General features: G+C 39.2%; 1 protein-coding gene and 1 long non-coding RNA gene across 3 annotated transcripts in view; one reads left to right on the forward strand and one right to left on the reverse strand.

Annotated features, from left to right (window-relative positions):
- The first annotated feature begins 21 nt into the window (after window positions 1-21).
- LOC132652310 (uncharacterized) lies at window positions 22-27369 on the forward strand. 2 transcript variants are annotated; one of them, XR_009589809.1, is made up of 4 exons: window positions 22-332; window positions 457-549; window positions 707-898; window positions 27212-27369. It is a non-coding gene; the product is annotated as an uncharacterized LOC132652310 (long non-coding RNA). The 2 variants fall into 2 exon arrangements; XR_009589810.1 differs by having other exon boundaries at window positions 22-310.
- The window catches only part of Snx2 (sorting nexin 2), a 44965-nt gene continuing 32861 nt past the window's right edge, over window positions 15508-27611 (reverse strand). The window contains exons 10-15 of the mRNA XM_021663720.2: window positions 27364-27457; window positions 24458-24663; window positions 19714-19857; window positions 17977-18057; window positions 17799-17870; window positions 15508-15970 (exon numbers count right to left, since the gene is read on the reverse strand). Of these exons, the coding sequence (XP_021519395.1) occupies window positions 15920-15970; window positions 17799-17870; window positions 17977-18057; window positions 19714-19857; window positions 24458-24663; window positions 27364-27457 (648 nt within the window). The 3' untranslated portion in view covers window positions 15508-15919. The remainder of the gene's footprint in view (window positions 15971-17798; window positions 17871-17976; window positions 18058-19713; window positions 19858-24457; window positions 24664-27363; window positions 27458-27611) is intronic.

Genomic DNA, 27611 nt, shown 5'->3' on the forward strand with positions numbered 1-27611 from the left:
GGCTTGCGGGCCGGAGTCTGCGGCGGCGGGTGTGCGCGGCCGCGCGGGCCTCCGCCCGGGTCGCCGCCGCCCTGCGGGCTCCGGGGTCCGCGGGGAGCCATCCGAGACTGGCAGCCGGCGGAGGAGGGGCAACGACGGCTTCCAGGTTCTGTCCGGCTGCTTTGGTTCTGACGGAGGCAAAGCCCGCTTACTTTCCCTAGGACTCCGCTGCTGCACCCCGTCCCGCTAAGCCTTCAGAGCCTGGGCGTGGAACCGCAGAGCCTCGAAGTGACTACTCTCTTTCCAAGACACACACTACCTCTAAGTAACAGTAAGACAACAGGATAGAGGAGGTGATTGCTTAAAAGTGTGGCGGGTACCAGAGGTGCCTGCGCCTCTGGCTGGTGCTTAACACCCTCAAAATAGTTCAGGAAACTTAATTACTGTTACTCAAGGAAAACTGAGTTTCTTCCTTAGGTTACAGCAGAATAAAATTTGGAAGTAACTTGTGGGACGCTAAGAGTGATGTGGTGGCCTCTCAAGAACAAAGAGGCTTTTTGTGTACTTACAGTAAGTAAACAGTTGCACTCAACTCACTTTGCCCTTGCGGGCAGAGGGCATTTCAGCTTAAACCCTGTAGAGAAAGTTGAACCCTAAATCATAAAGTGGTGTGGATTCTTGCTTTAAAAATTGCCTGCTGTGGACTTTGAAAATTCCTTTTCCACAGCCCCATCTGAAGAGGCATTCTCCTGGCCCAGCCACCTGCAGCCCCAGGACGTGACCTCGTACCTGTAGCCACCTTCACCTCCTGGCAGAATTCAACAATCCCATGGTCCCTGCTGATTCAGAGACTAATCTGTAGATCACCTTAACCCCTGGCAAGTATCACATTGTATTGTGTGATTTCTCTGCCTCTCAGGTAAATTTTAGAATCGAATCTAGAGAGTACAGAAAAAAAAAAGTGTTAGAGCTGAGGTGTGATGGTCCTAGCCTTTGGTTCCAGAACTAGGAAGGCAGAGAAAAGCAGATTATCTCTGTGTTTGTCGACAGCCTGGGCTACACAGTGAACCCTTGTACACACACACACACAAGAATTAGAGCCAATGAGATGGCTCTGTAGGTAAGAAAGTGCTTACTGCCAAGCCTGATGATCTCCTAAATTCAATCCTTGGGATAAACATGGCGACAAAAGAGAGCCAGTTACCACGGATTGTCCTCTGACCTCCAACACACACAGCTAATAAGTGCATTATACTTCCTGTCCTCGTTAGTTTTTTGTCAACTTGACACAGCTAGAATCAGATGGGAAGAGGGACCCCAGTTGAGAAAATGCGTCCATCGGATTACCTGTGGAGGAGTCTGTGGGGCACTTTCTTAGATTTTTCATTGACAGCACCGTGAATGAAAGACAACTGGCAAGCCTTGGGAGAGCTGAAGTCTTCCATGGTCTCCATCGCTGCCTCAGTTCCTGCCTCCAGGTTCCTGCCTTGAGCTCCTGCCATGACATCCCTTCAGGATGGTTTACAACTTTAAGTTGAAATTAACCTTTTCCTCCCCAAATTGCTTTTGATCATAGTGTTTTAACTGCAGCGGAAACCAAACTACGACACTTTTCCGTGGTACTATATCTGGTGCATTTTTCTAGAAGGCCCTGTATAATCTAAATACTTAAAACTAGTGGAGTAGAGAAGGCCTTCCTTGTGTTTTAAGCTTTACGTCATAGCCTTGTGAGGTAGTGTCACATGCAACAATTTGCAAAACTACAAAAACAAAAACCTTAAGACATAAAAAACAACCAACCCAAAAGCAGTACTGACCTCCCAACTGGTATTCCCACTGCAAATAGTTGCACAGGAACAAGGCATGACTTTTTTCTTTCTTTTTTCTTTTCTAACACATTGAAGTGAATTCAATTTGCAAGTCCTTTATGGAGAACTTTTGCATCTATGTGCATCAGGGATAGTGTTCTATAGTTTTCTTTTGTTCTTATCTGGTTTGGGTATTGGGATAATGACAAAAACCATTCCTTTTTATGTTTCTTTTGTTTTGTTTGTTTGTTTCTTTGGTGAGATGGGAGGCACTGTCTTACCTGGTCAAGGTTAGCCTGGAACTATGTAACTGAGAATAACCCTGAATTCCTGTTTCTTTTGCTTCCACCTTCTGACTTCAGGTATGGCCACCCATGCCTAGCTAATATAGCTTGTGTTACAGGGGTCTTTGACTTATAGGCTGAGTTATATAGTTATGTTACTTTTCTTCCTTCCCTTTCCAACCCATGCAACCGCTTGAGGACCATTAGTGTCTGCTCTTCCTTAAAGCTGTCATAGAATTCTTCGTTGGGAAACTATACTCCCTCAGGCACACTGCGTGTTACAGATCTATTTAACATGGATCCTCTTGTTTGAATGTTGGTAGGTCGTATGTGTCTAGGAACATACTCATTACTTCCAGATTTCCCATGTTTTTAGAATATCAGTTTTCAAGTACTTCTAAGTGACTTCTGGGGGCTTGTTGGTACCTCTTACAATGTCTCCTTTTTGTTTCTAATTTTATGATTTTTATCTTCTCTTTCTTTTGATTCATTGGGTGAGGGTTTGTCAATCTTGTCTTTCCCACAATGCTAGCTCGCTTTGCTTCCCTTATGCTTTGTATTGTTCTTTGAGTTTCCATTTCTCAATTTCTACTTGGGTTCTTATAATTTTGTCCTATCTACTACTCTGGGTTTTGGCTCGTTCTTGTACATCATTATTTGAGATCTCTGATTCTTTTAGGGGGGACATGTGTGTGTGTGGTGTGTGCATGAACATGTGCAAGCATGTGGGCAGGTGCATGTAGGTGCACGTGTGCACCTGAATGTGAGAATTGAGGTTGTATTGTGGTATGATGGCTTCCTCAGTCACTCTTTGCTTTATTTCCTGAGCCAGAGGCCCAGATACTCTAGCTTAGCCAACTTGCCCTAGCTATCCTGTGTCGCTGCCTCTTGAGTGCTGGGATTACAGGCAGTCGCCGTGCCCACCTGGCTTTTCTGTGGGCTCTACTATTCCAACCCTTGTCAGGCATTTTACCTCCTCGGTCTCCTTCCCAGCCCAGCTCTACTTTTTAATTTTTTAATAGAATAATTTGTTTGTTTTTTCCATGCAGGGTTTCCCTGTGTAGCCTTAGCTGCCCTAGACTCGCTTTTGTAGACCAGGCTGGCCATGAACTCATAGTGATCCCACTGCCTCTGCCTCCCAGAGTGCTGAGATTACAGGCACACACCACCATACCTGGTTTATAAACTGTCTTCTTAGAACTACCTCTGCTGTTTCCCACATGTTCTGTTAAATTGTGCTTTCATTTTCACTTAATCTCAGCAGTTTTTAAGTCTCTCCTCTGATTTCTTCAAGTAAAAAGAGATAGGTTTGACTGGCAGTGGTGGCACATACTTTTAATCCCCCCACTTGAGAGGCAGAGGCAGGTGGATCTCTGAATACTAGGCCAGCCTGGTCTACAGAGTGAGTCCCAGGACAGCCAAGGCTATACAGAGAATCCCTGTCTTGAATGACAAAGAAACAAAAGAAAAAGTGATTTGTTAAATCTCCATGAATTTAATTTTTTTTTTGTTTTCCCTTGCTATTGCTTTCTAGTTTTAGTCCTCTTCAATCAAGAAAGATGCAAGAAATTATTCTGATTTTTCTTTATATCTTAAAATGTGATAATTTAGAAAAAGTTTCTAATGAGAATGTACATTCTGCATCTGTTACATGAATTCTTCTGTAAACACTTATTAAGTCTAGTTGATCCATTATGTCAAATAATGTTGACATTTCATTGTCAATTTTTAGTTTGGATGATCTACTGACTAGTGAAAACTACTGAAGTCACCCACTATTATCCTATCAGGACCAGTGTGTCCTTTTATGTCTGTGTTCAGTCATAAACTAGAACACTTAGTGTTCAGTGCCTGTACACTCAAAATTATTCTATATCCAGCAAGGAAATGGATTTTCCCTTTATTAATACATGTGCCCTCTTTTCTCTTTGGATTGATTTTGCTTTGAAGTTTATTCTTTCCTTTCATTATAAGAATAACTACACAAGCTAGCTCTAGGCTTCCATTTACTTAGCAAATATACTTCCACCCTTTAACACACAATTTCTCTGCGCATCTTTGCCAGTGAGGTTTGTATATTTGGAGACAACAGATAGTTGGATCTTGATCCTTAATCCTGTACCTTTTGTTTTTAACAGTGTCTTGCTCTAGATCTTGTTATGTGGCCCAATCTGGTCTCAAATTCATGACAGTCCCTCTACTGTCTCTGGTGGTGGGATTCCAGGCCGGAGCAACCATACCTGCTAGTCTGTTGTCTTTTGAATTCCATATATAATAGCCCAGGATGACCTGGAACTCAGAGATATCGGCTATGATCAAAGGCATGCACTACCACACCCAGTTGTAATGACATCAGTACTTGCTGGCACAGGTCAGACTAGCTTTGTGTCCTCCCGCACTTCATTTCCAGATATCCAAAATGTTCTAAAGCAAGAAATCTGTTTTAACACATGTACTTTGAAACAATAGTCCTTGGGGAACTGCCAAGGAAACAGCACTGAGGCTCCAGGCTGCCATGGTCTGGTCTCTCCTCTCCCCTCCCCTCCCCTCAGCTCCTTTCTCTCCCCTCCACCCCTCCTCTCCTCTCAACTGTTCCCTTCCTTACCCTCCCCTCCTTTTACTTCCCCCTCTTCCCTTCCTTTTTTGAGATGGAATCTCATTATTCAGTCCAGGCTAGCCTCAGACTGACTGCTGGGATTACAAGATTCTGCCATCATGTCTAGTTTATATATATAATCTTTCTCCATAGCTGAACCTGTAGGCTTTAGCATAGGGCTTTTCTGGCAGGAGCCATATAAAGAAAACCAGACATTTAGCAGACACTCCTAATACAGCAATCCTAGCCTTACCTTTACTTCCCTTCGGCAAAAATCTCCTAAGATTCATGCGATCCAGTCTAAAAGTCTAGATAGTTTTCAACTATAAGCTTTGGCCCAGGCATTAGGCCCTGGGCCAGCTGTCCAAAGACTTTGGGCCCTGAGCTACCTCTGCTGTTCTGTTGAGAACACTTAGGTCCAAGGAGCCAGCCAGTCCCGACTGGAGTCATGTAGCCTCCATCAGCACCAGCCAGGCGCAATGGAGTCACACAGACTCCATGGACACTAGACAATCCCAATCGAAGTCACGTAGCCACAATAAGAATTCCCCTTTCTAGCTTTACAAGGAGACTTTAAGCTCCCCTCAGGGTCACTGCCATTTTGTAAAGGTGGTGACCCTGGCACGCTGGAATGCTCTACAGAATAAACGCTCTTTGTTTTTGCATACCATCTGAGATCTGAGTCTGGTGTCTTTCTTCAGTGGTTCACAGATGTGCTTCCCAGTGGGCACACTATTTTATTTCTATGGGCCATGGTTTCCTTGTGTGTGAAATGAAAATTCCCTTTCAGCTAGCAAAGGGAAAGACCCCCCACCCACACACTGCTTCAGAACCCCAGCACTCTCCCTTCAAGGGAGGCCCCAAAGTCAACCCATCTACAATGCCCTTGTGCTCAGAAGTAGCTCAGGGCTAAGTGGTGCTGGGTGGGTGACAGTGTTGGTGGCTACCAGGGAAAGCCAGCCAGCAAGCTCACTGCTTACCTACATGTTGTCCTTTCATGAAATTTATTCTTTCCTGTGTTGTGATTGATACTTTCTTCTGTGTGTATAATCCCTCTATCTTCTGCAGTACTGGCTTGGCAGTATTGAACCCCTTTAATTTGTACTTGTCTTTTTTTCTTTACTTTGTTGAATCAGATCTGACTGACTGACATGAGTGACTGTGCAGACCAGGCTGCACTGTGATCATTCTGACACTGCCTCTGGCATGTAGGGATGACAAATATGTCACACGGCATTAGGCAATGTAGCCTTCCTTTGTTTTTGAGGTAGGGCTCATGTAGGCAGGCCTTGATCCTGATCTTACAGCCTCTAAGCATGTACTACCACCTCTTTCTTTTATCCATTAACCTTTCCTGTACTAGAGATTGAACCAAGGGCCTTGAAGGCAAGAACTCTGCAACTAAGTTCTGTCCCCAGTCCCCTCTTCTCAGTGTTCTTAGCAGATCTTCCCCACTTAACATTCTCATGCCCACCGGCAGTACCAAATACTACATAAATTCAACAATGTGTTTTAGGTCTTGCTTTCTGATAGTTGAACAAAATGATATATATATATATATATATATATATATATATATATATTTTTTGTATGGGCTTCATTGTATTTTTGTTGTTGTTTGAGAAGGGGTCTCTCTGTATAGCCCTGGCTTTCCTGGAACTCCCTATACAGACCAGGCTGGCCTTGAACTCACAGAGATCCTACTGCCTCTGCCTCCTGGTGTGTCTTCATTGTAAATTCATGATTTCCAAATTCAGTATTCATCCATTGTTCTCTCTTCTCTCCTATCCTAAACACCTGCCATTCATTGTTTTTGACAGTTGCTTTTCTTTTTTGAAATCTCTGGTAATTGCTTCATGTCTTGCTTCACTAAGATAATACAATCACTTAGGTTTGAATTCCTACAGTTTTCTTTTTCATTTCTAAGTATACCCTCCTTCCCTCTCCTGTACTCAGAGGAATATGCCATTTCTTTTGGGGGCAGTTTCCATCTACCTGACATTCTCCAACCTTCTCTTAGACGTTATATTTGCCCAGCAGTCATGTGGGTTGCAAAATGAATGGATGAGAGAAATACACTTGCCTGCTTTTATTTCTATTTTCTTTAACTACTCTGTTCTGCTCAGCCTCAGCAGCCCTGTCTGGAGGACGGCTGTATCTTTAGTCCTTGAGCCTGCTCATTTCCTTCACTGATTACTATTCCTTGTAACCACAATACAGTCAAGGCTCTTCCACTGTTTGTATGGAAAACACTTCTTTTCTTCTTAAGCAATTAACTTCGTTTCTCTTGCCCTTCTTTGGCTCAAACCTACAGCTGCACACATGTAGGAAAGCACTCTACCACTGAACCCCACCCCTCTTGTTACCTTGAAATAGGCCTAGTTGCCCAGGCTGGCCTTCACCTCTGGAGTGGCTGGGACTACAGATCTGCCTCACTAGGCTGACTGCAGGCTCAGAATTTGCTTATACTTCACAGCATAGTCTATCACTGAGGGCAGGAACTTGAAGGCAGAAACTGAAGCACAGACCACAGAAGAAAACATCTTACTGCCTTGATCCTTGTGGCTTTCTCAGCCTGCTTTCTTATACAGCCCAGGACCACCTACCCAGGGATGGCATGCCTACAGTAGGCTGGGCCCTCCTACGTCAATCATTAATCAGGAAAATGTCCCTCACAAACACACCAATCTGATGGATATAATTTCTCAATTGCTATTGCCTCTTCCCAGAAATGTCTAGGTTTGTATCAAGTTGACAAAACTAACTAACACAGTTCCCTAATCATGTAGAAGTACTTTGTTTTGAAAAAGGACTAGATTTGACTGAACTAAAAACAATTCAGGTGTGCTTTGTTCAGACTGGGTTAAGTGCTCAGTAAATATTTGTTAGATGTATAATAAGAAATATTAAGCATTTGCTATTGCTAGGGCATTGCTATCAGCTAAGGGATTTTTCCCATTTTACAGATAAAAGGAGTAAGTCTTAGAGATAAAGAACTTGCTCAAGCTCTACATAGATCCATGAAGCAAGACTTGACTACCTGCATTTCATGGAGTCTGTGTTCTCTGTGTGTGTGTGTCCATGCAGGTACCCAAGGAAGCCAAAAGCATATATCATGTTCCTTGAAGTTGGAGTTAAAGGCAGTTGTAAACTGCATGACCTGGGTGCTGGGAACTAAACTCAGGTCCTTTGCAAACATACCAAATACTCATAACTGCTGGGCCATCTCTCTAGCCCCACCCCTACCCCCACATCCAGACTGTGTTCCTAACCACTCTGTTACATTGTTTGGGTTGAAACACACTGCTCTATAAGAAACAAGAGCCTAGTAATTCCTTAAGAAATATACAGACTAGGCAGTCAGGCCACATAAATGTTACATGAGCTACACAGCGACTGAACTCCAGACCCTTTCTCTTCCTTCCTTTCTTGCTTATGTTCCAGTTAGTGAGAAACATTTCTAACTGAAATTTAAAATCCAAGGTTTATTTTAAAAGCTCACTGTCAAACATGTTCATACATGTGTGCACACCCATAAACACATACTACATATACACAACAGTGAGAGCACTGGGAGTAGAGAGCTCGAATAAATATAGATTAAATATGATTTGACTATGGAACAATAAGAAGGCAATCAGATAAGTTTATATTTAGCTTTATTAAAGTTACATATGTTTAAAATAGAACATTTCCCCTTCAAAGTATTCCTTTAGAATAGTTTATCATGTTAGTTGACATTAATAAAAATAAGTTCTGTTTATTTACAAGGAGGTAAGCTTAGGTGTAGTGGTACATACCTGTAATCCCAGATTTGGGGAGGCTGAGGCAGGAGGATCACCTGAGTTTAAGTTTGATGCTCTCTTGGATTACATAGTGAATTTCAGGCCAGACTGGGCTAGAGAGTTGAGGCCCTGTCCCAAACAAACCAAAATCAAGTGGGTAGCTTCAACTGGATTTGTCTTTAATTAAACACTCCATTTTTCCCAACTGAGAAAAATATTTCAGAGTATTTGTCTTCAGTAAACTTTTAGAAGCATGTAATAAAAAAGGAACACAGGCATTTAAAATTTCACGTGCACTGAAAAATAAGATGGCAAGCCACAACTTCACTGTAGTCATTTATTCTTAGCAGCTTCTGAAGCAACAGTGTGAAGAAACAGGTCCTGGGTCCCAAAGGACTTCCTAGAACATCTGACACAGCATAGGAATCTTGAAGAGCTTACCACACATAAGGAAAAAACGTTCCATATGGTTAACACACAAATGCAAAAGGAAGCATAGTCCAGCCATGATGTACCGGCCAGATCTGCTTATCTATAATGAGAACTGGGCAGCCCATGTCTCCTGATGCAGTTCAGTGGTATGCCTTATTCACAGCAGCTCTTGAGTGCCCAGTACACGCACACACAAAAGCTACAGAATCTTGCCCCTGAACTGCATTGGACTGGAGGATAACCTGGAGTCCCTTTATTCACATTCAGTTTCTTCTCTGGATTTAGGATAGTAAATAAGATCCCTGATGCACTATTCTTCCTCTAGACATCGTCTAAACCCATGCTATCCACATCAGAGCCAACAGCCACATGTGATAACCAATAAGCTATGACCAAAGATGTAATGACAGTATAAAATACACACCAGATATAAAAAACTTGATGCAGAAGACAACATAAAACATCTCAATAACATTCAGTACACTGGGCCACATATCAAAATATTTTGGAGTATCTGGATTAAAGAGTAATCTTACCTGTTACTTTTCACTTTTTCAAAGTCTTGCTATAGGAAATATAATCCTTTCAGTTTCCATGTTTGGTCTCCATTATTACTTGTTCTTTACTGTAAAGGTTAGGCATGATCTTATTGTGAATTTTAGTTAAGGAAAATTGCATTCGGTCTTCTATCTACTTTGAAACAAAGGCAAATCATACACATTTCTGTTTTTTTTTCTTTTGGGGTTTCATGTGTATGAGTGTTTGACTGCATGTGTGTGTTCTTGTATATATGTTTGTGCACCATATGCTGGTGCCCAAGGATGCCAGAAAAGGTGTCGGGTTCCATGGAGCTAGATATATTGTGGAAATTGAATCTGGGTCCTTTGTGAGAGCAGCAAGTTGTCTTAACTGCTGAGCCCTCTTTCAAGTCCCGCCTATACACATTCCTTTACATTAAAAAAAAAACATATGTATACCTGTCTAAATGAGGGTGCCGGAGAAGAAAGTACCAGATTCCTGAAACTGAGTTACAGGCAGTTGTGAACTATATATGGATGCTGGGAGTTGAATCTGGACCTGCTGGGATAGCATCAAACACTCCTAAGGGTTGAGCCATCTCTAGTCCCTTTTTAAGATCAAAAATAATGTCTTAAAATTCCATCAGAAGATTTTTTTTTTTTTTTAGATAAGAGTTTCTGTACATAGCCCTGGCTGTCCTGGGACTCACTCTGCAGACCAGGCTGGTCTTGAACTCAGAGAACACCTGCCTGTGCGTTCCAAGTGCTAGGATTAAAGGTGTGTGCTCCCGTACCTGACTCCATCATGGTTTTTAATTAGTGAATATCAGATATAAAAATGTCTCCCTGTCCCTAAGCTGGTGACAAGGCTTCCTTTTCAGAGGCACCACTTGCCGTCCTCACAGCCACTCTGGTTCAAATAGGCGGGGCTTGCTCAGCCTGTCGGTAGCTTCCACCGTGTGTTTGCTGTCTCCCTGATTCAGACGGTCACAACTACCCCGGCACGGAACCATGACAAGAAAGACAAAGTTGCCATGTAATTTAGTCAACAACTCGTACTGAGGCAGTTATCAAAGTTGCTGTGATTCTTTTAGAAATCTGGAATAAGAAATTAGTTGTAAGGGATGTTCAACATATTTAGACAAATGAGAAATACATATGAAAACTACATTGACATTACGTCTCATCCTAGTCAGAACGGTTAACAAGAAAACAAACAGCAAATGCTGCTGGTGCAGTTTGCTACCATGGAAATCACTACAGGGTTACCTAAAAACCTCGAGTGAGAATGACCACATGATCCAGCTCTTCCACCCGAGTAGGTATGTCAGCATACAGTACAAACGTGTACACTCTTGTTTATCACAGGACTAATCACACCACACAGATCAGTTCCTCGGCCCAAATACCCCCTAACGGATGAGGGAAGAAAGACAATGTGGCACAAAGCAGGCACAGTATCATTCTGCCAGCAAGAATGAATTTATACTACTTATAGGAAAATGGGTAGAACTAGAGAGGATCATGTTACCTGAGCTGTCAGATCCCAAAGACAAATAGTTATTCTCTCACATTCAAAATCCAGATTAAAAATCACAAGAACATAGAATGGGGAGTAGTTGAGTATTTGGGAATCAGAAGAAAAAGATGGGACATGGAGATAAAACAATCAACATGTATGAAAATGTCATAATGAAACTCATTATCTTATGAACTGTATGCCCTAAACATTTTTTAAAGTGAAAAGTATATATATAGAGTATATATACATATACATATGTATATGTACATATATAGAGTATATATACATATACATATGTATATGTACATATATAGAGTATATATACTTATATATAGAGAGAGAAATGAGGGGATCTTTAAGATAGGATCTTGACCACAAAACCCAAGCTTCCTTTAAACATGAGATCATCCAGCCCAAATGCTGGAATATCAGGTGTGTATTGTCACGACAGTTCAAGATAAAGCATCTTTATGTTAGAAGTCAGGCTTACAAGCTGGGTAAGGTAGCACACGCCTATAGTTTCAGCACCTGAGTTTAGGCATAAAAATCAGTCCACAGTCAGCTTCAGCTACACGGGAGATGAGGCCAACTTGGGCTATGTAAAACCATCTAAAGCACATCATGTGACATGCCTTTAATCCCAAGGCAGACAGGGCTATATATACAGTGAGACCCTGTTTCAAAACAAAATGTCTGAAAGTAAAGGGAATAAAAGGATGGCAGGAAAGATGACTCACTGGTTAAAGACACTGTCAAGCTAATGGCACAAACTGATTCCCAGGACACATACTGTGGAAGATTTCTGCAGGTTGTCATCTGACCTTGACAAAAGTGCTGTGGCACACTCACACGTGAATACATAAATGAACATGAAAAGGACTCATAATTCTGCCCATTTTCCTTTAATAGAACATTCTTTGACTTGAAATTTTCTTTTTTTGTGGGGGTGATGGAATACATAAATGAACATGAAAAGGACTCATAATTCTGCCCATTTTCCTTTAATAGAACATTCTCTTTGACTTGAAATTTTCTTTTTTTGTGGGGGTCTGGCTTCAAACTTGAAGCAATTGTCCTGCCTCTGTGTGCTGTAATTGCAGGCATGTGCTACTACTCCTGGGTAGGGCATGATTCTCTAATCAAGTCATCTACATGTACACATAACTTTAAAATGTTTGTTATATTGAAGTTTGAATATTTGAAATGAAAATATATAAGAAAAATACTCAAGTACCCAGTTTTATTAATTCATGTTTTTAAAGACTATTTTTGGGCTGGAGAGATGGCTTAGCAGATAAGAGCCATCTCTAGAGGTCCTGGGTCCAGCTCTCAGCAACCACATGTAGCTCACAACCATCTATATTGGAATCTGATGCCTTTTCTGGCATGTACATACACATGCAGATAAAGCACTCATACATACATAAATCAATCTTTTTTAAAAAGATTTTATTTTTAATTGTGTGTCTGTGCGGTCATGTGCACATGAGCGCTGGTGTCCTCAGAGATCAAAGGTGTGAGATTCCCTCGGCATTGCCCAGCCTGGTTAATGGAAACCAAACTCAGGTCCTCTTGAACAGAAGCCAGTGCACTTCATCAATGAGCCATCTCTCTAGTCCTTTATTTATGATTTTTCCTTGAATTTGTTTAAATGTAAGAGCTGTAGATGGGTTTGGTGATATATGCCAAAAAATCCCAGAACGTAGGACACGGAGGCAGGAAAACCACAAGTCTGAGGTCAACTTGGGATGCATAAAAAGATGCTGACTCAAACATACAAAGCAACAAGCCTAGATACACAGCCCAAGTTCGGGTCGTTCACCGTATTTCTGCTCTGATCCCTTTTCAAGTTGATTTATGATTTCAACACAAGAAACACCAATTTTAAACCAACACAACTCTTTTAATATTATTATTCATTTGGAAAGGAAGTACTTTATTTTTAATATCTACAGGTTCTTTGCCTGCATGTATGTCTGCATGCCACCTCATGCCCCCAGAGGCCAAAAGGGGTGTTGGATGCCTTGAACCTTGAGTTCCAGATGGCTATGAGCAGTCATGTAGGTGCTGGGATTGGAACCTGGGTGCACTGGAAAAGCAGCAGCCAGTGCTCCTAACTGATGAGCTATCTCCCCAGCCCAGAGAATTTTAGAAATATGAACAGGAGGTAAGAAGTCAATACTGAAGTAACTACTATTAAAATGCCAGTAGGTATCAGAGGTTCATCTGAGGTTCCCAACACATGAGCAGTGTGGGCCAGAGGAAATAAGTCCTGGTTATTTTCTGACACCTTATCAAGACTGAAAATACTCAATGGTTTGGAGCTACTTTGTATTCTAGTAATGAGCTGTGTTTGAATAACTTATTTAGCTATGTACAAACCACATATTTGGAATTAAAACAACCATGAATATAATACTAGAACATCATTCAAGTGAGACCAACAGACCTATTTTTTTTTTTTTTTTTGCTTAATATTTATTTTTAAATGACATTTATTTATTTTGTGTGTGGTGGGGCAGGGAACACATGCCACAGTGTACATGTGGTCAGAGGACAACTTTTGGGAGTCAATTCCATCAGGTGGGAACCAAGGGATCAAACTCAGGTCAAGCTTGGTGTCAGGTGCTTTAACTGGCTGAGCCACCTCACCAGCCCCTGGATTCAATATTTATGGTAGAACACATCTGATAATGTGTTACTACAAATTACTAATTTCTCAAAGCTACTTTAGATGTAAGCATCAATGTGACGTTTCATTCTTTCTCTGTCATTTTCTTTAAAGGCAAACATGTTATTTTATATCTTCTGGGATAATTTCCTAATTTTACCAGTTCAGGTCATCGAGTTTTTATTAGCATACGCTGTGTCAGGAATTCTACTGGGTTCTTGCATTCTCATGTGAACAGCACCCACAGAGGTGTTGACATTTCACCTAAAAACCCATACTTAGGACATGGTGAGACATTTCATATACCCAGTAAGACACAAGAGAGATGTGGTCAGGAAGTTCCAGAAAAGGCTTCCTTTGAGTATATGCTTTTGATAGGTTGGGTTGGAAGTAAGAGAAACTTTGTAGATAGGGCTCAAACTCATGATCCTTCCTCAGCCTCTCAAGTGCTGAGGTTAGACATGTGCCCAACTAATAGAAACAGAAATTGAGCTTTTTGTTGTTTTTGAGATAAGTTCTCTCTATGTAGCTAGGTTGGCCTTAAAATCACAAGCCTCTGCCTCAGTCTCCTAAGTTCTACCATTACAGGTATATATATGCCACCATACTCAGCTTGAGAAGACTTATTAGGAGAGCCAAAGACACTGCATGTCAACCATGATGCAACTCTTTGCAAAAAAGTGAAGGAGCAAGAGAGCCCAGCTTGCTATGATAGAATAAGTACCCCAAGGTCATTTAGCATATGGGAAAGGGGAGGAGGGGCTGCTGAAAGTCTACTGAACCACCTGGAGCCTTAGTGCTAACTTTCCAGTGTGCTTAGAATATTATTGAACAAGCACAAAACAGTGGGTGTCAAAAGGCACTTCTATGTTAAACTGGAAGATGCTGCAACCAAGGTCACCACTGCAAGACCCTGTGACAAGTCGACAGTTATTGGCTATGTGAGCAATAGATTTAACAGGCAAGCTCAGAGAAGCCCAAATAATTAGGTCACTTTTAGGGATTCATGAATCCTTTAAAGGAGGGCCATACATTGCACCTCTCCCTTCCCAGATGCTATGCTCTTAAGATCCCAGGATTTTAGATGGCAAAAAACAATGAATGCGGTTTGCTTGCCCCAGTTTACACACCTCTTTAACAGTATATTGCTGGCATCTGATTAAGGGAAAATTAATATAATGAAAGTCATAACTTATAATTTCATCATCATTGAGCACTGCCTATCACTCATCTAAATAGGGCTCACAAGGGTGACAAGGTTGCCAAAGACACAGTACATTTCATCTTCCTTAACATTTGTTTTTGGTGTCCTTAGCCTCTCATCAAACCATGGTGTTTTAACATAGCATCAATTCCTTGTCAATCAAGACTACAGATGACCTACTTTAGTTTGAAATAGAAACAGAAGCAACAATAAAACATTTGAAGACAACAAGATGAGCTAAAAAAAAAAAAAAAAATGGAAGGAAGGAAGGAAGGAAGGAACCCACAACACATCACATATGACTGAAATACTAATACCATCCTTTGTTTTCACTGTCTAGCCCAGACCAACCTTGAACTTGCGGTGATCCACTTATTTCAGTTTTCCACATGCTGGGATTACAGGCATAACTACATGCCCAATCTCTCCTAACTATTACAATGGGCATTTAAAATCTCTTCTTTACCTAAAAAAACCAAGATAATTGTTCCCTGATTTATGGTTGTTTTATAAGACAATTTATAAACTTCATTTAGCTATTCAATGTAAGAATTTGGCAAAAAAAAAAAAAAAAAAAGAATTTGGCATTTCCTATCAATTAAAACATTTAAAGAATCACAGTATTAACTATATACATTTAGAAGTATTTCTTCCTATTAAAAAAAGATCCCTAACATGTTTATAAACTCAAATAATTTATTACTAATATTTCACAAGTAATATCATTTTATTACTATAATCACAAATCATAATTTCTGTACAGGAATGTATAAGTGAACATTAATCAATGCATTGCTAATCTGCTTCATAATGAGGGTAAACATACATAGACATAAAGAAAGAAGACTGTAAAATTTTCTGGCCTTGCAGTGCACTTTTTAGTGCAAGTATTTAAGACACAATAGTGTTCAATTCAGCAAAATATTGCAGAATATCATGCCACAGTCCACTTAATTCAAAGAGGGTCAGGACATGCAGCTTGTAATAAAATGTCAGCGCATATGTTTTTTATATAAAAAACCCACATATAATTCATAAAATATATAGTGGTTTATTTAGATGGTTTCTAGATGATCTCACTGAGGAATCCAATGTCTCCTTAACAGGGATAACGTTATCGCTATGCAATGGCTTTGGCTTCAGGTAGGAATGCCTCCCAGTACTTTATGAGCTGTAGGTGATAATAAAGAGATATTTTCGTTACATTTTTGTCATTTTAATGTATATATATATATATATTTTTTAAAGCATATACATAAGCAGCTAAAACTAATTTAGTCTTTAAAGCATTGATACATATAACTATATGTATTTGTGGTGATAGTCTGTTTTCATCTGTTTGAGAAAGGGGTTCACTGTTAGCTCAGGCTGACCTTCCTGTGCTTGCAGGCCCACACCTAGCCTATGTGCTGTTTCTGCTTTATTTTCCATGGCTTTTCCAGACAGGCTCTCCCTACTGCATAGAGCTGTCTGTCCTTGATTTGTGGCAGGCCTTCTGCCTGTGCTTCACTGCACTGGGATTACAGGTATTCATCACTAGACCTGGCTATACATATGCTTCCTAAATGGATCATTTCCCCACCAGATGTCTTATCAACAGAATTAATATGTACTAACTTATTTAAATAGTACTCCTAGCTAATTACAGATTCTGCTATAAACAACATAATTTTAAGTCTATGCTTTATATTTCTTAGATATATGCAAATTTATATATAAAAACATACTATTACTAAATAGTTTAAAACCCTAAATTTACCTAATTATAATGCCATTTCTAACATAAAGTAGTAACATACCCTAATTTCTAGGACATTCACATTTTATATTATTGCTAGTTAAAAAGACTGGAATAATGGAAGTGGGAAAGCCAATACTGAGTAAGGAAGGAAAAAAGGAACTGGAAAAATTAGCTGCCAGTCTCTGGATCACCCACAGAAAAGACTGACTGTACACGAAAGAGTTGAAATAAAATAATTTCTTTGGAAACAATTTTAACTGATTTAGTTTCTTATTTTCTTTTATTTGTATTTTTGAAGACAGGGGTTCTCTGTGTAGCCCTGGCTGTCCTGGAACTCACTTTGTAGACCAGGCTGGCCTTGAACTCAGAGATCCACCTGCCTTTGCCTCCTGTGTGCTGGGATTAAAGATGTGTGCCACCACTGCCCAACAGTTCCATTTTTAAAAATCTAACTTCGTTGGGGTCTCAGGTCCTCACCACTGTGCCTGCATTGAATTTGAAGATACAATATATTATATAGAAAAGTATCTATTTCTGCACATTTTAAAACTAACTAGGAGAATTATTTCTATTAAAGAGACTAAGTTATTTGATTTATATATGCAAAATTCTATTTTATAGACTTTATTTAATTTATCATGAAAGCTCACAAGGAAACAAGTGCCAGTTGTAGAATTCAAGCATAAAATATTCCAAATAAAATTATCAAAATACTACAAAGAAAAACAAAAATGTAAAAAAATTAGTTTTCAGTCTAAGTATCTGTTGTGGAGGAGAGAAATACAGTAGGAATACTTACTCCATCAGTCTGTCTGACATGGAAGGGGAACCAGGACTATAAAGCCAAGGGCCATGGTACATCCCTACGATATCACCTTTGGGCAGGCTGAGGCACAAAAATGGCAGTATCAAGGCTACCCTGATCCAGGGACTATCTCCAAAACAGAATGAACATCAAAGATAAGGGGAATGCTGAGAATTGAACCTGGGTTCTTTGTAAGAGCAGGAAGTGCTTTCAGCTGCTCCAGCCCTCTGTGACTTTATATGGCCTAATGTTGGGAATAATTAATCTCTGTGTATTATTCTGTACAGGCAAAAAGACTGAGACAGTATCCAGTTACTTTAGCATTTTCCCCTTTGTTGTCCTGGCTTTCTTTAGTCCACTTTTAGTTATTGCGAGCTTAAAAGCCTATTTATTATTAATCATCTTTAAAAAGACTCTGAGAAGAGCCAGAAGCTATAAGGAAAATAAGCTTACCTGTTGCTGTGTTTGTACTAATGATTCCAAGTACTTGATGATAACAGTTTTAAAATCTTTCACTCTTTCTTTCTGTTAAAGTATGATACATTAAAAAAGGACATTAGTAGGAAATGAAATTTAAGTTTACCACAGAGCTGTAGCAAAATTAAGGAAAGTACAGAACACTGATACATGCCTCAAATCTTCCCACTTCTTTTCGAATTGTTTTAGAGATCTGCTCAAAATCTCTCTCTCCTTGTTGTACTTTCGCCTCCCACTAGGGAAAACAAACAAGAGAAAAACATGCTTAATTTTGCCTGGAAAAAATACTGTACTGTCATGATTACTCATCTAACTTAACCAAAATGCCTAAAAGAACCAAGACTGAGCAATATTGGAAAACCCAGTCTAACATAATGCAGCAGTGTATCTAGAAACCGAGGACTTAATTCAGTGGGTAAAGCACTTGCTATGCTAGCATGATGATCAGAAGTACATCTCCAGCACCCACGGAGATGCTGAGTGGGCATGACAGTTTGCCTGTAATCCCCGCACCCTGCAGGCAGAGACAGAGGTCCCCTGGGGAAAGCTGGCTGACTAGACAAGTCAAGCCAGCAAGCTCTGGGCTCTAGTAAAAGACTGACTCAACACACAAAGTGGAAAGTGACAGGGTAAGATGTTCAACACGAAACTGTGGCTTCCATATGCATGCACACACATGTCCATGCACATACGTATATGCCCACACACTTGTGCTTTCATGCACACCCCATCCACACGCAAAAAAAAAAAAAAAAGTATATACTTCACTTTCTAGTGGTAGAAATATGTCAGCTTAAATGCCATTAATAATTCATTACTACGTGTAGTTACTAATAGAAAATTTCAATATTTAATGAACTATAATCTCCTGCCAGGTATAACTCGCCTATAACTGTGACATTGAGAAAGAGGGTGCAGGAGGACTGTGAATCCCAGGCTGGCCTAAGGTAACATGGTTAGATCTCGTCTTAAAACCAACAAGTTAAAAAAAACCACCTTGCCAATACCCATTAGATACAACTGGAGGGATGTTGAGTATAAAGCTCCCTAACAAATAAATTAAAAAAGACTGTAGTTCAATTGCTACACATTTCAAAATATGCCAACTATATTAATCCTAATAACATATGTTTATCACAATTCATGTGTTCATGGAAATACTTCAACATATGACAAACACTTGAAAACATTTTTTAAATGATAGGTAAAATGACTAGATTTTTAAAAATTGGAACTATTTATTGTCTACTGAATATTCATCAATAACCATTAAATTCAGTATGGTAACAACAAAATGTGACTAGTGACCAATGAAACAGCTAAAATAAAGATTTAAGCAATGAAATGGTAATTCCCACTATGTAACCAAAATGCTGGTCCATACTCTGCAAAGAGCAGGTATACTTATCTGAAGTAATATAAAGGTTGTCCTACCTCTTCAATTTCCTTATTGAAGCATGGCAAAAAAAGTGTATAAATTATAATAAACTTATACAAATTTATTAAAATACCATATATAATACATATATATGGGGGATAATACTGCCCAGATAACTAAACGTGGGTAGGTCTACCTTTGAAACCATTTTCAGATACAAAATGAGTACCCATGTGAAATCAAAACCATTTGAAAAGAAAAGTACAAACACAAAGGTTAACTTTAGATTTCCTCCTTGCATGCTTCTCTACTCATTGCATAGTCTTGTGAGGTCACAAAGGGCTCTGCAGATTTTAATGATGATAAAAATGTTAAGTTCTTCTAACTAACTCACATAATTCATAAGAATATGGCAAAATAGCTAGGTGCTGAATGAATAAAAAAAATATGAAAAGTTATGCATATATGAATGACATGAAAATCTGAGTAAAGAAATAAAGTTTTATTAATTACCTCTCTTATTTCATTTTTAGCTTGTTGAATTTTATCTGGTTTGTTAGCAACCATCATCTTTGCCTCAGTCTCACGCTTTTTCAGCAAAGTGATTTGAGCATCTTCCCATTTCTGCCAGCATTTCATTCGGTGGTCGAACACTCCCTATAAATGGATGGTATAAAGATAATGAGCAATACTGTAAGACACTCTCATTACAATGCAAGTGTAATAACACTGCAGTCTATAAAGCCAAGTGTTTAAATGTTATCCTAGTGATGGAGACAATGAAAATATGCATGCCAACAGCAATTTCACTAGCTGTTAGGATTTTAAATGTGGCTTGCAATAAGAGTTTTATTAGTCTAAAAAAGATGTATTTAATGAAAAAAAAAACACTGATGTACATTAGAAGCTCTTCTACTGAACAATATACAAAGCATATTTAAATGTTAGAAAAACAGAAATTAAAACATAAAATGAGCCAGCAGTGATGTTACATGTCTTTAATCTCAGCACTCAGGAGGCAGAGGCAGGCGGAACTATGAGGTGGAGGCCACCCTGGCCTACACAGCAAGTTCCAAGACAGCCAAGGATACACAGAGAAATCCTGTCTTAACACCCCACCCCCCCAAAAAAATAAAACAAAAACAAAAAAAGAAGGCCAGGTCTCCCCTCTGAACTCAGCATCAGGAGGCTGAGTCAGGAGAGCTGTTGTTAAGCTTGAGACCAGCTTGGTTTATAAGGTGAGTTCTAAGCAAGTCAGAGCTGCATAGTGAGACCCAGTATTAAGAAAAAAGGGGAGGAAAACCCCAAGTAACAGGAAGCGAAGTACAAATGTCACAGATTACTCCAACAGAAAAACAGCAAATAAATAAAAAGTAAAGGCCTATAAAATGGGAAGAGGTGAGTCCTGTACATGGCAGAACTAAATGAAGAAATTGACACACTGCCTCTACCACAACAAGTCAACCAAATCCGGAGCTTACTTTCAAGAGCTCTGTCAGAGTAGCAAGTGAATGAAGAAGTGAGTAAAATACAGATATAGGAGAGCAACTAGGGTGTGACCAAAAGAAAACCAATGGGATGGGATAGGAAGACCCACTATGAATTTCTTTTTAGCTTGATGTTTGGGGTACGGTAACATTATCTTAAATATTTACTAACAACAAATGAGCCAACTACTAACAAACTAGGTAAATAAAAAAGCACTAGGCCAGAGATATTTCAATTTAAAAACATATTTTAATCAAGAAGCAGTAAATAGGGGTTGCTGTGGTTCATGCCTATAATCCCAACTGGGAGGCAGAGGCAAGGGAGTCGTAACTTCACAGCCACCTTCCCCTTGACCCTGCCTTAGAAAAACAAAACAAAAATAGAATATCAGGCATTGGGGCCCAAAGAAAGACAGATTTTACTCATTCCAATTCCTTTTTGTCTAGAAAGCCCCTCTTTTGTACAGTGTACCTCTGTAGTACATGCTAATCTTAAGAGTATGGATTCAAGTTATGATCATATTCATGTTGTCTTGACAGGAATAACACAGAACACCAGTGAATACCAAGTAGCTATTAGAGACAGATAAGAATTTTTTTAAAAGGGAACAAGGCAAAAAGAAATTAACAATCCAAAGAAAAAGACTGAGAAATGGCATAGGGCTGGGTGTGGCTCAGTGGTAGAGGATACACAGAGAACTGGATTTGATTTGGAATACTATATACACATGTAAAGAAAAGTGTGAACTTTATCGCAATAAACTCATTGGGTTTTTCTTAGAGAAAAGCCAGGTATGGTGGACTACAACCTCAATCCCAGAACTTGGGAGGCAGAGGCAGGAGGATCTCTGTGAGTTCAAGGCCAGCCTGGTCTATCTATACAGTGAGTTCCAAGACAGCTAGAACTATAAAATAAGACCTTGTCTCAAAACAAAGAAAAGCAAAACTAAAACAAAAATCAGGAGCTAGAGAGATGGCAGTTTAAGATCTGGGTTTGGCTCCCAACACCCACATGGTGGCTCACAACTGTCTGATACTAGTTTCAGGGGCTCTTCTGTCTCTACAGACACCAGGCAGGAGGCATGCACCTAGTAAACATGCATCTATATGAGCAAAACACTCATATACATAAAAAATGAAAATAAGTAAGTCTTTAAAAAGACAAAACAAGTAGGGGTGGGGATAAAAATTAGCTTCATATACATGCATAGCTAGTCTTTTCTGAAGAGACTCAAGAATCTTAACAGACTGAATTGAAGTCAGGAAAGCTTGAAGTCTTGGCCGCAGAGAGGGAAATATGCCCTTTTTGGCTATGTGAATTGTCCTGTGTATTTAACTGTTGCCTTTTATAGTTCTTAATGACTCCCACCTCTTATGTTTAGACAGCTGACCTAACCAACATTTTATTAGAAGCTGCCTTTACAAAACCTAACCATAGCTCTATAATGCTCTCTTAGTAAATTGTTCTTCAGCATTTTTCCACATTAAGTAGAAAAAAATTTTGCATGAAAGACTTTTTTCACATAAATTTAGATGCCTTTGGATTAAACAAAGTTAAATAACTCTTCCCAAGCTCAATTGATTGTGGCACATTTTTGGATGCCAGTATTCTCTAGAAAAAATTGGAAAATATGGACATAACTAACTTCAAGGAATGTAGAAACCTAAAAAAGATTAAAAAAAATAAAAAAAGGTAGCGTGGTAAAAGGTTTTTCTTGCTGGAGCAGCACAGCCAGGCCTCCCCTGCCATAGGGGTCTTTCCCTGTGTAACCCTTTTCAATATGTGTGTTCAAAGACATTGTCAATTTCCCTTATTGATCCACCGATTTCTTTTAAGCATTTTTGTTTTGCTTTATTATAGATTTGTTTTTATTTTTATGTGTATACATGTAAGAGCACGTGTGGAGCTCAGGAGGGCATCTGATCCCCTGAAGCTGGATAAGAACCAGGCAAAGGTAGGCTTGATGAACCTAGTTCCTCTACAAGAGCACATGTGCTCTTACCTGTAGAACCTCTCTTCAGCCCCTTAGTTTTTCATTTTAAATAACAGCTCTCGGGGGCTGGAGAGATGGCTCAGGGGTTAAGAGCACTGGCTGCTCTTCCAGAGGACCTGAGTTTAGTTCCCAGCAACCACATGATGGCTCACAGCCATCTATAATGAGATCTGGTGCCCTCTTCTGGCCTGCAGGCGCACATGTACATGACAGAACATTGTTACATAATAAATATAAATAAATAATTTTAATAAAAAAAAATAACAGCTCTCATGTCTTTCTAGAGACTATTAACAGATGATAGACAGAAATGGGATTCACCATCTGGTGGTGCATGCTTATAATCTGGGCACTTGAGAGGTGGAGTCAGAAGGGTCAGGAGTTCAAGCCAGCCTTGGCTACACAATACTCTCAAAAATAACAATAAAAAATATCAGGCCTTAAAAACTAGGCCAAGATGAGGTTAAAATAAAAGCTTCCTACATACAATAAAGTTAAAAATGCATCAAATATGGTAACAGCACCGGTCCTGGTGGTACATGCCTGTATTCTTAGCACTTGGGGAGGCAGAGGCAGGATGCTCTCTCTTAGTTTAAGGCCAGCCTGGTCTGGACAGGACAGCAAAGGCTACACAGAGAAACCTTGTCTCAAACAAACAACCAGTAACAGCTCTAAACAAAATAAAAAACTCACCAGAAGTATAGGAGTTATATAAAAGAGTATACAAAGTTGATAATTTTTGTCAGTTCTAAGAAAGCACCATTTGGAAGTGCTGAGCCCTCTAGAGACAGCTAACAAAACAACAGATAGGCAGTATGACAGTGTTCTCACCAAAGATGAATACCAGTTTGCACAAGGAAAGGAAGATGGTCTCATAGCTCTCTAAAATGTTTGAATCCAGGGTAAAGCAGAGGGTGAATAGCTGGGTCCCCTCATTATGACATTCATCCATAACAGTAACTTAAAGACACTCTAACATCACAAAGTACCTTCAGAAAATGTTGACAGACTGAATACATACGGACATGAATACTGAAGACATTTGCAGAACACCAATTTTTAACTAGATTCTTTCTGCAACTATCCAGAAATAGGTTTATTTTAAATTTAATATCATAATTACATAATATAATCTATGGTCTAATTTAGTCTCATTCCATTTATAACAATGTGACTACACATTTGAGTATACAATTTTTTTGTTGCCCAAATTCATGCTAAAGACCTCCTGAAACATTAAAAACAACAATCACTACTAGTTTTTTCCTGTTTCTTACTGCCTAGTAAGCTTTACTAATGAGACTAGAGCTGGTGGGCAGTTTCAGTTACTGCTAGAATGAGCAAATAGATACAAATAGCTGCAAACTTGCATATGAATATATAAATAAATGTATACTCTTTTCACTTATTTAGCATTCCTCAGACTTCTTAAAACTGTTTATTACACAATCCATGTCATAAAAGAAGAAAATGTTAAGTTATAAGTACTTATTTGAAGTCACTTTTATGTACATGGTACAGTATAGGATTTGCACACTTAAATGTTTATCTAACAGAAAACCAAAGGGGTTGTCTCTGTGTGCACTTTTGTGTAATCCTGACTGGCCTAGAATTTACTATATAGACCAGGCTGGCCCTGAACATGCCATCCTCCCCAGTCTGCTACCTAGGTGTGGTAGCACTACAGGCAATTGGTGCCACGCCTAGTGTAAATCACTTCTAAAGCAAACGGCTTAAGTACAAAGAATGTGGGAAAGCTCGTAGAGTAGGGCTTACTTTCACTGCAGCAATAAGACGAATGTAGTCACTAAGCAGTTCTGAGAACATGTAAAAGTCAGCAAAAGCTTGTTCTTGATGTAACTGGTCTATCTTCTCCTCAACCTCTGCAAGCTGAGATAAAGCTCTAGACAGAGCAGTGTGGTCCTCAGAATTACCTAGCATGGCAGCACTCTTAGCAAAGGCAGCTGTGTTGGCTGAAAGTTCTGAAATTAAAAAACAAAAAAACATTTAGTATTAGTATTTGCTAGTAAATTTTTAATATTATACTCATTCTCTCTAAATTGTATTTATTCACGAATTATATTTTAAGTTTATGAATTATTTAAAATTTGCTAATTGTTTTAACTAATTAATTAAAATTTGTGAATTATTTTAAACTAATATGAAGCAGTCAGTAAAATGCCTTGGGCACAGATGCTACAAGGCAGTGGCACTGCTGTGAGCACTTACCCAGCATGTGCAAGGGCCTGGTGACATCCAATCCCAACACAGCCCACCAAAAAAAAAAAATCACAGCGGTGAACTGTGTGTAAATAATTGTGGGCCCTATTCTCACTTCATCCCATTTGATCTTATCAGACCTTACCTTATCCTATCCGATCTTATCTTACCTAGTCATCTATTTTGAGACAAGGTTTCAAATAGCCCAGACTGGCTTCAAACTCCCTGTATAGCTGAAGATGGCCTTGAACTCCTGATCTTCTAGCCTTTACTTTGTAAGTGTTGAGATTACAGGCATGTGCTGTCCGTTGGGTCACAGAGCACTTACCCAGCATGTGCAAGGGCCTGTTGACATCCAGTCCCAACACAGCCCACAACCCACCAAAACAGAATCAGGTGGTGAACTGTATCTAAATAATTCAAAACCTGCCTTTCCTTTTTCACCCCAAAGTGCTCATTTTTTCTCTTCTGCATTCTGTTAACGAGGTGTGTTTCTAACGTATGAAGAATGAATATAAAAATTAATGAGATTGAAGTTAATAGTTCTGAGGTTCAGAGTTTGTACTGGTGTCCTGGAGGACACAGTCTGCAAACCCACACACTGGTACACACAGTACATATGATTAAGAATAATAATTTTTAAAAAGGTTGCAATTATTTCATACTGTGCTCTTTGGCATTTAAACATTTGTCACTAAAAACATCTCAATTTTAATGAGAATCTTATCAGTCTACCCAGAAAGAAAAAAATTAATTGTATCAATTGTGCATAAATCGTATAATTTATTTGTTGTGCAATGATGCTAAGAGTTTGACAATTTGTGTTTCTTTTTGTTTTTGTGAGATAGGATGTAGCCTGGGAACTCATTATTTAGTCCAGGCTGGCCTCAAACTTAGATCATTCTCCAGTACGAATTTTTTTTAAATGTGTTTGTGTTTGTTTGTTTGTTTGTTTGTTTGTTTTCCCAGACAGGGTTTCTCTGTGTAGCCTTGGCCATCCTGAACTCACTTTGTAGACCAGGCTGGCCTCGAACTCACAGTGATCTGCCTGTGTCCGCCTCTCAGAGTGCCGGGATTAAAGGCATGCATCCACCACGCCTTGCTTCTACATTATTTTTAACATAACCAGTTCAGATATTTCAATTGAAGAAAGATGAGGTTTTTAAAGGCAATTGACAATAACTAAGAATTTCATTTTCTGAAAGCTGTTCCGTTGCTCTTAAGTATATGTCTTTTTTAAAAATCCAAAGCCCACTTCCTAAGAGATATACAATACAAACAGTAAAGCCATGACAAACTATTATATAAAAATAATTATCATATGGGGTTGGAGAGATGGCTCAGTGGTTAAGAGTACTGGCTGCTCTTCTAGTGGACACAGGTTCAATTCCCAGCTCACAACTGTCCATAACTCCAGTTTCAGGGGATCTGACACTTCTATAGAGACAACATGCAGGCAAAACACCAATGCACATAAAATAAAAATAAATCTTTTTTTTAAAAGAAAGAATTATATACAGGTAATTAGATTTGTTACCATTGTGTTAATGAAGTTTATTAAGCATTATGTCACATAGTACCTTAGAAAATTATTATGAAGAGTCTTGGACTCTTAAAATACCCCAGCCCCAAAGTCAAACAAAGCAAAGCAAAACAAACAACCCCCAAACTTTTTAGATTAAAGAAATTGCAACTCAAATTTTCTATGAAGTTTTTACTTCCCTAAACTTAGTTTTTAAACACCAAGATTTGAACTTTTTATTTTCAGTCTCTAGCCGAGGCTGGTCTTGAACAGCCCATGTAGAAGACGCCCTAAGTACTGACTTCCTGGTTTGTGATGCTGGAGCTCAAGCCCAGGCCTTCTGTATTAGAAAAGTGCTACCAAATACTAGTCCCAGAATACTGTAAGAACATGAGCTAAGTAATTTGGAGCTTTCCAAGAAGTAGAGGTACAATACAAATACTTCCAAGAAAATCTGTAAATATCAGTTTTTAGTTTTCTCCCCCATGGATCAGAGAATAGAACTCAAGGTCTCATACATGCTAGACAAGAACTCTACCACTGAGCCATAATCTGAGCACTGTAACTAAAAATTTTAGAATCTCAAATTTATATTATAATCAGTTACTAATAAAGCCATTTTATCTATTAAACAAAAAAGAGTTAGCCAAATGAGTATTAATTTTAATGTGAATTAAAATGGTTTTATAAGCTCTTGATTTTTCTAATTTTAAACTAGAAGTTAGACAAAAATATCGTGGAAATTTTTAAACAATACAAAAAAAAATCCTCTTTTTGTTTTGAGACAGTCTCACTGTGGACTCCAGGCAAGCTTCAAGTCATGGCAGTTCTGCTTGAGCCTCCTACGCGCCCCACATGTAGCAGAGAATGTCCTCTGAAGCTATTGTTCTCTCCTTTCCACAACCACTTCAAAGAGTTCGCTTTAACACAGCAAACAAACCTTTTCTATGACAGACCAAGGCTTCAACACTGGCATGAAGTTTCCGAAGTTGCTGGTCAAGATTCTCAAATTGCTGTTGTTTTTCTTCAAACCACTAAGAAAAAAAAATGAAAAATGGAGCTAATTTAGGAAGAACGAACCATTGTAAATTGGGTTACCAATAGCAAGCTACCTTCCTTGTTTTAGAACAGCAAATTAGCCATATATAACCATGGTGGTCAACTGATGTAGCTGAGAACTGAACTCAA

The sequence above is a fragment of the Meriones unguiculatus genome, chromosome 2 (assembly GCF_030254825.1).
Source record: "Meriones unguiculatus strain TT.TT164.6M chromosome 2, Bangor_MerUng_6.1, whole genome shotgun sequence".
In the NCBI taxonomy this organism is placed as follows: Eukaryota; Metazoa; Chordata; class Mammalia; order Rodentia; family Muridae; genus Meriones; species Meriones unguiculatus.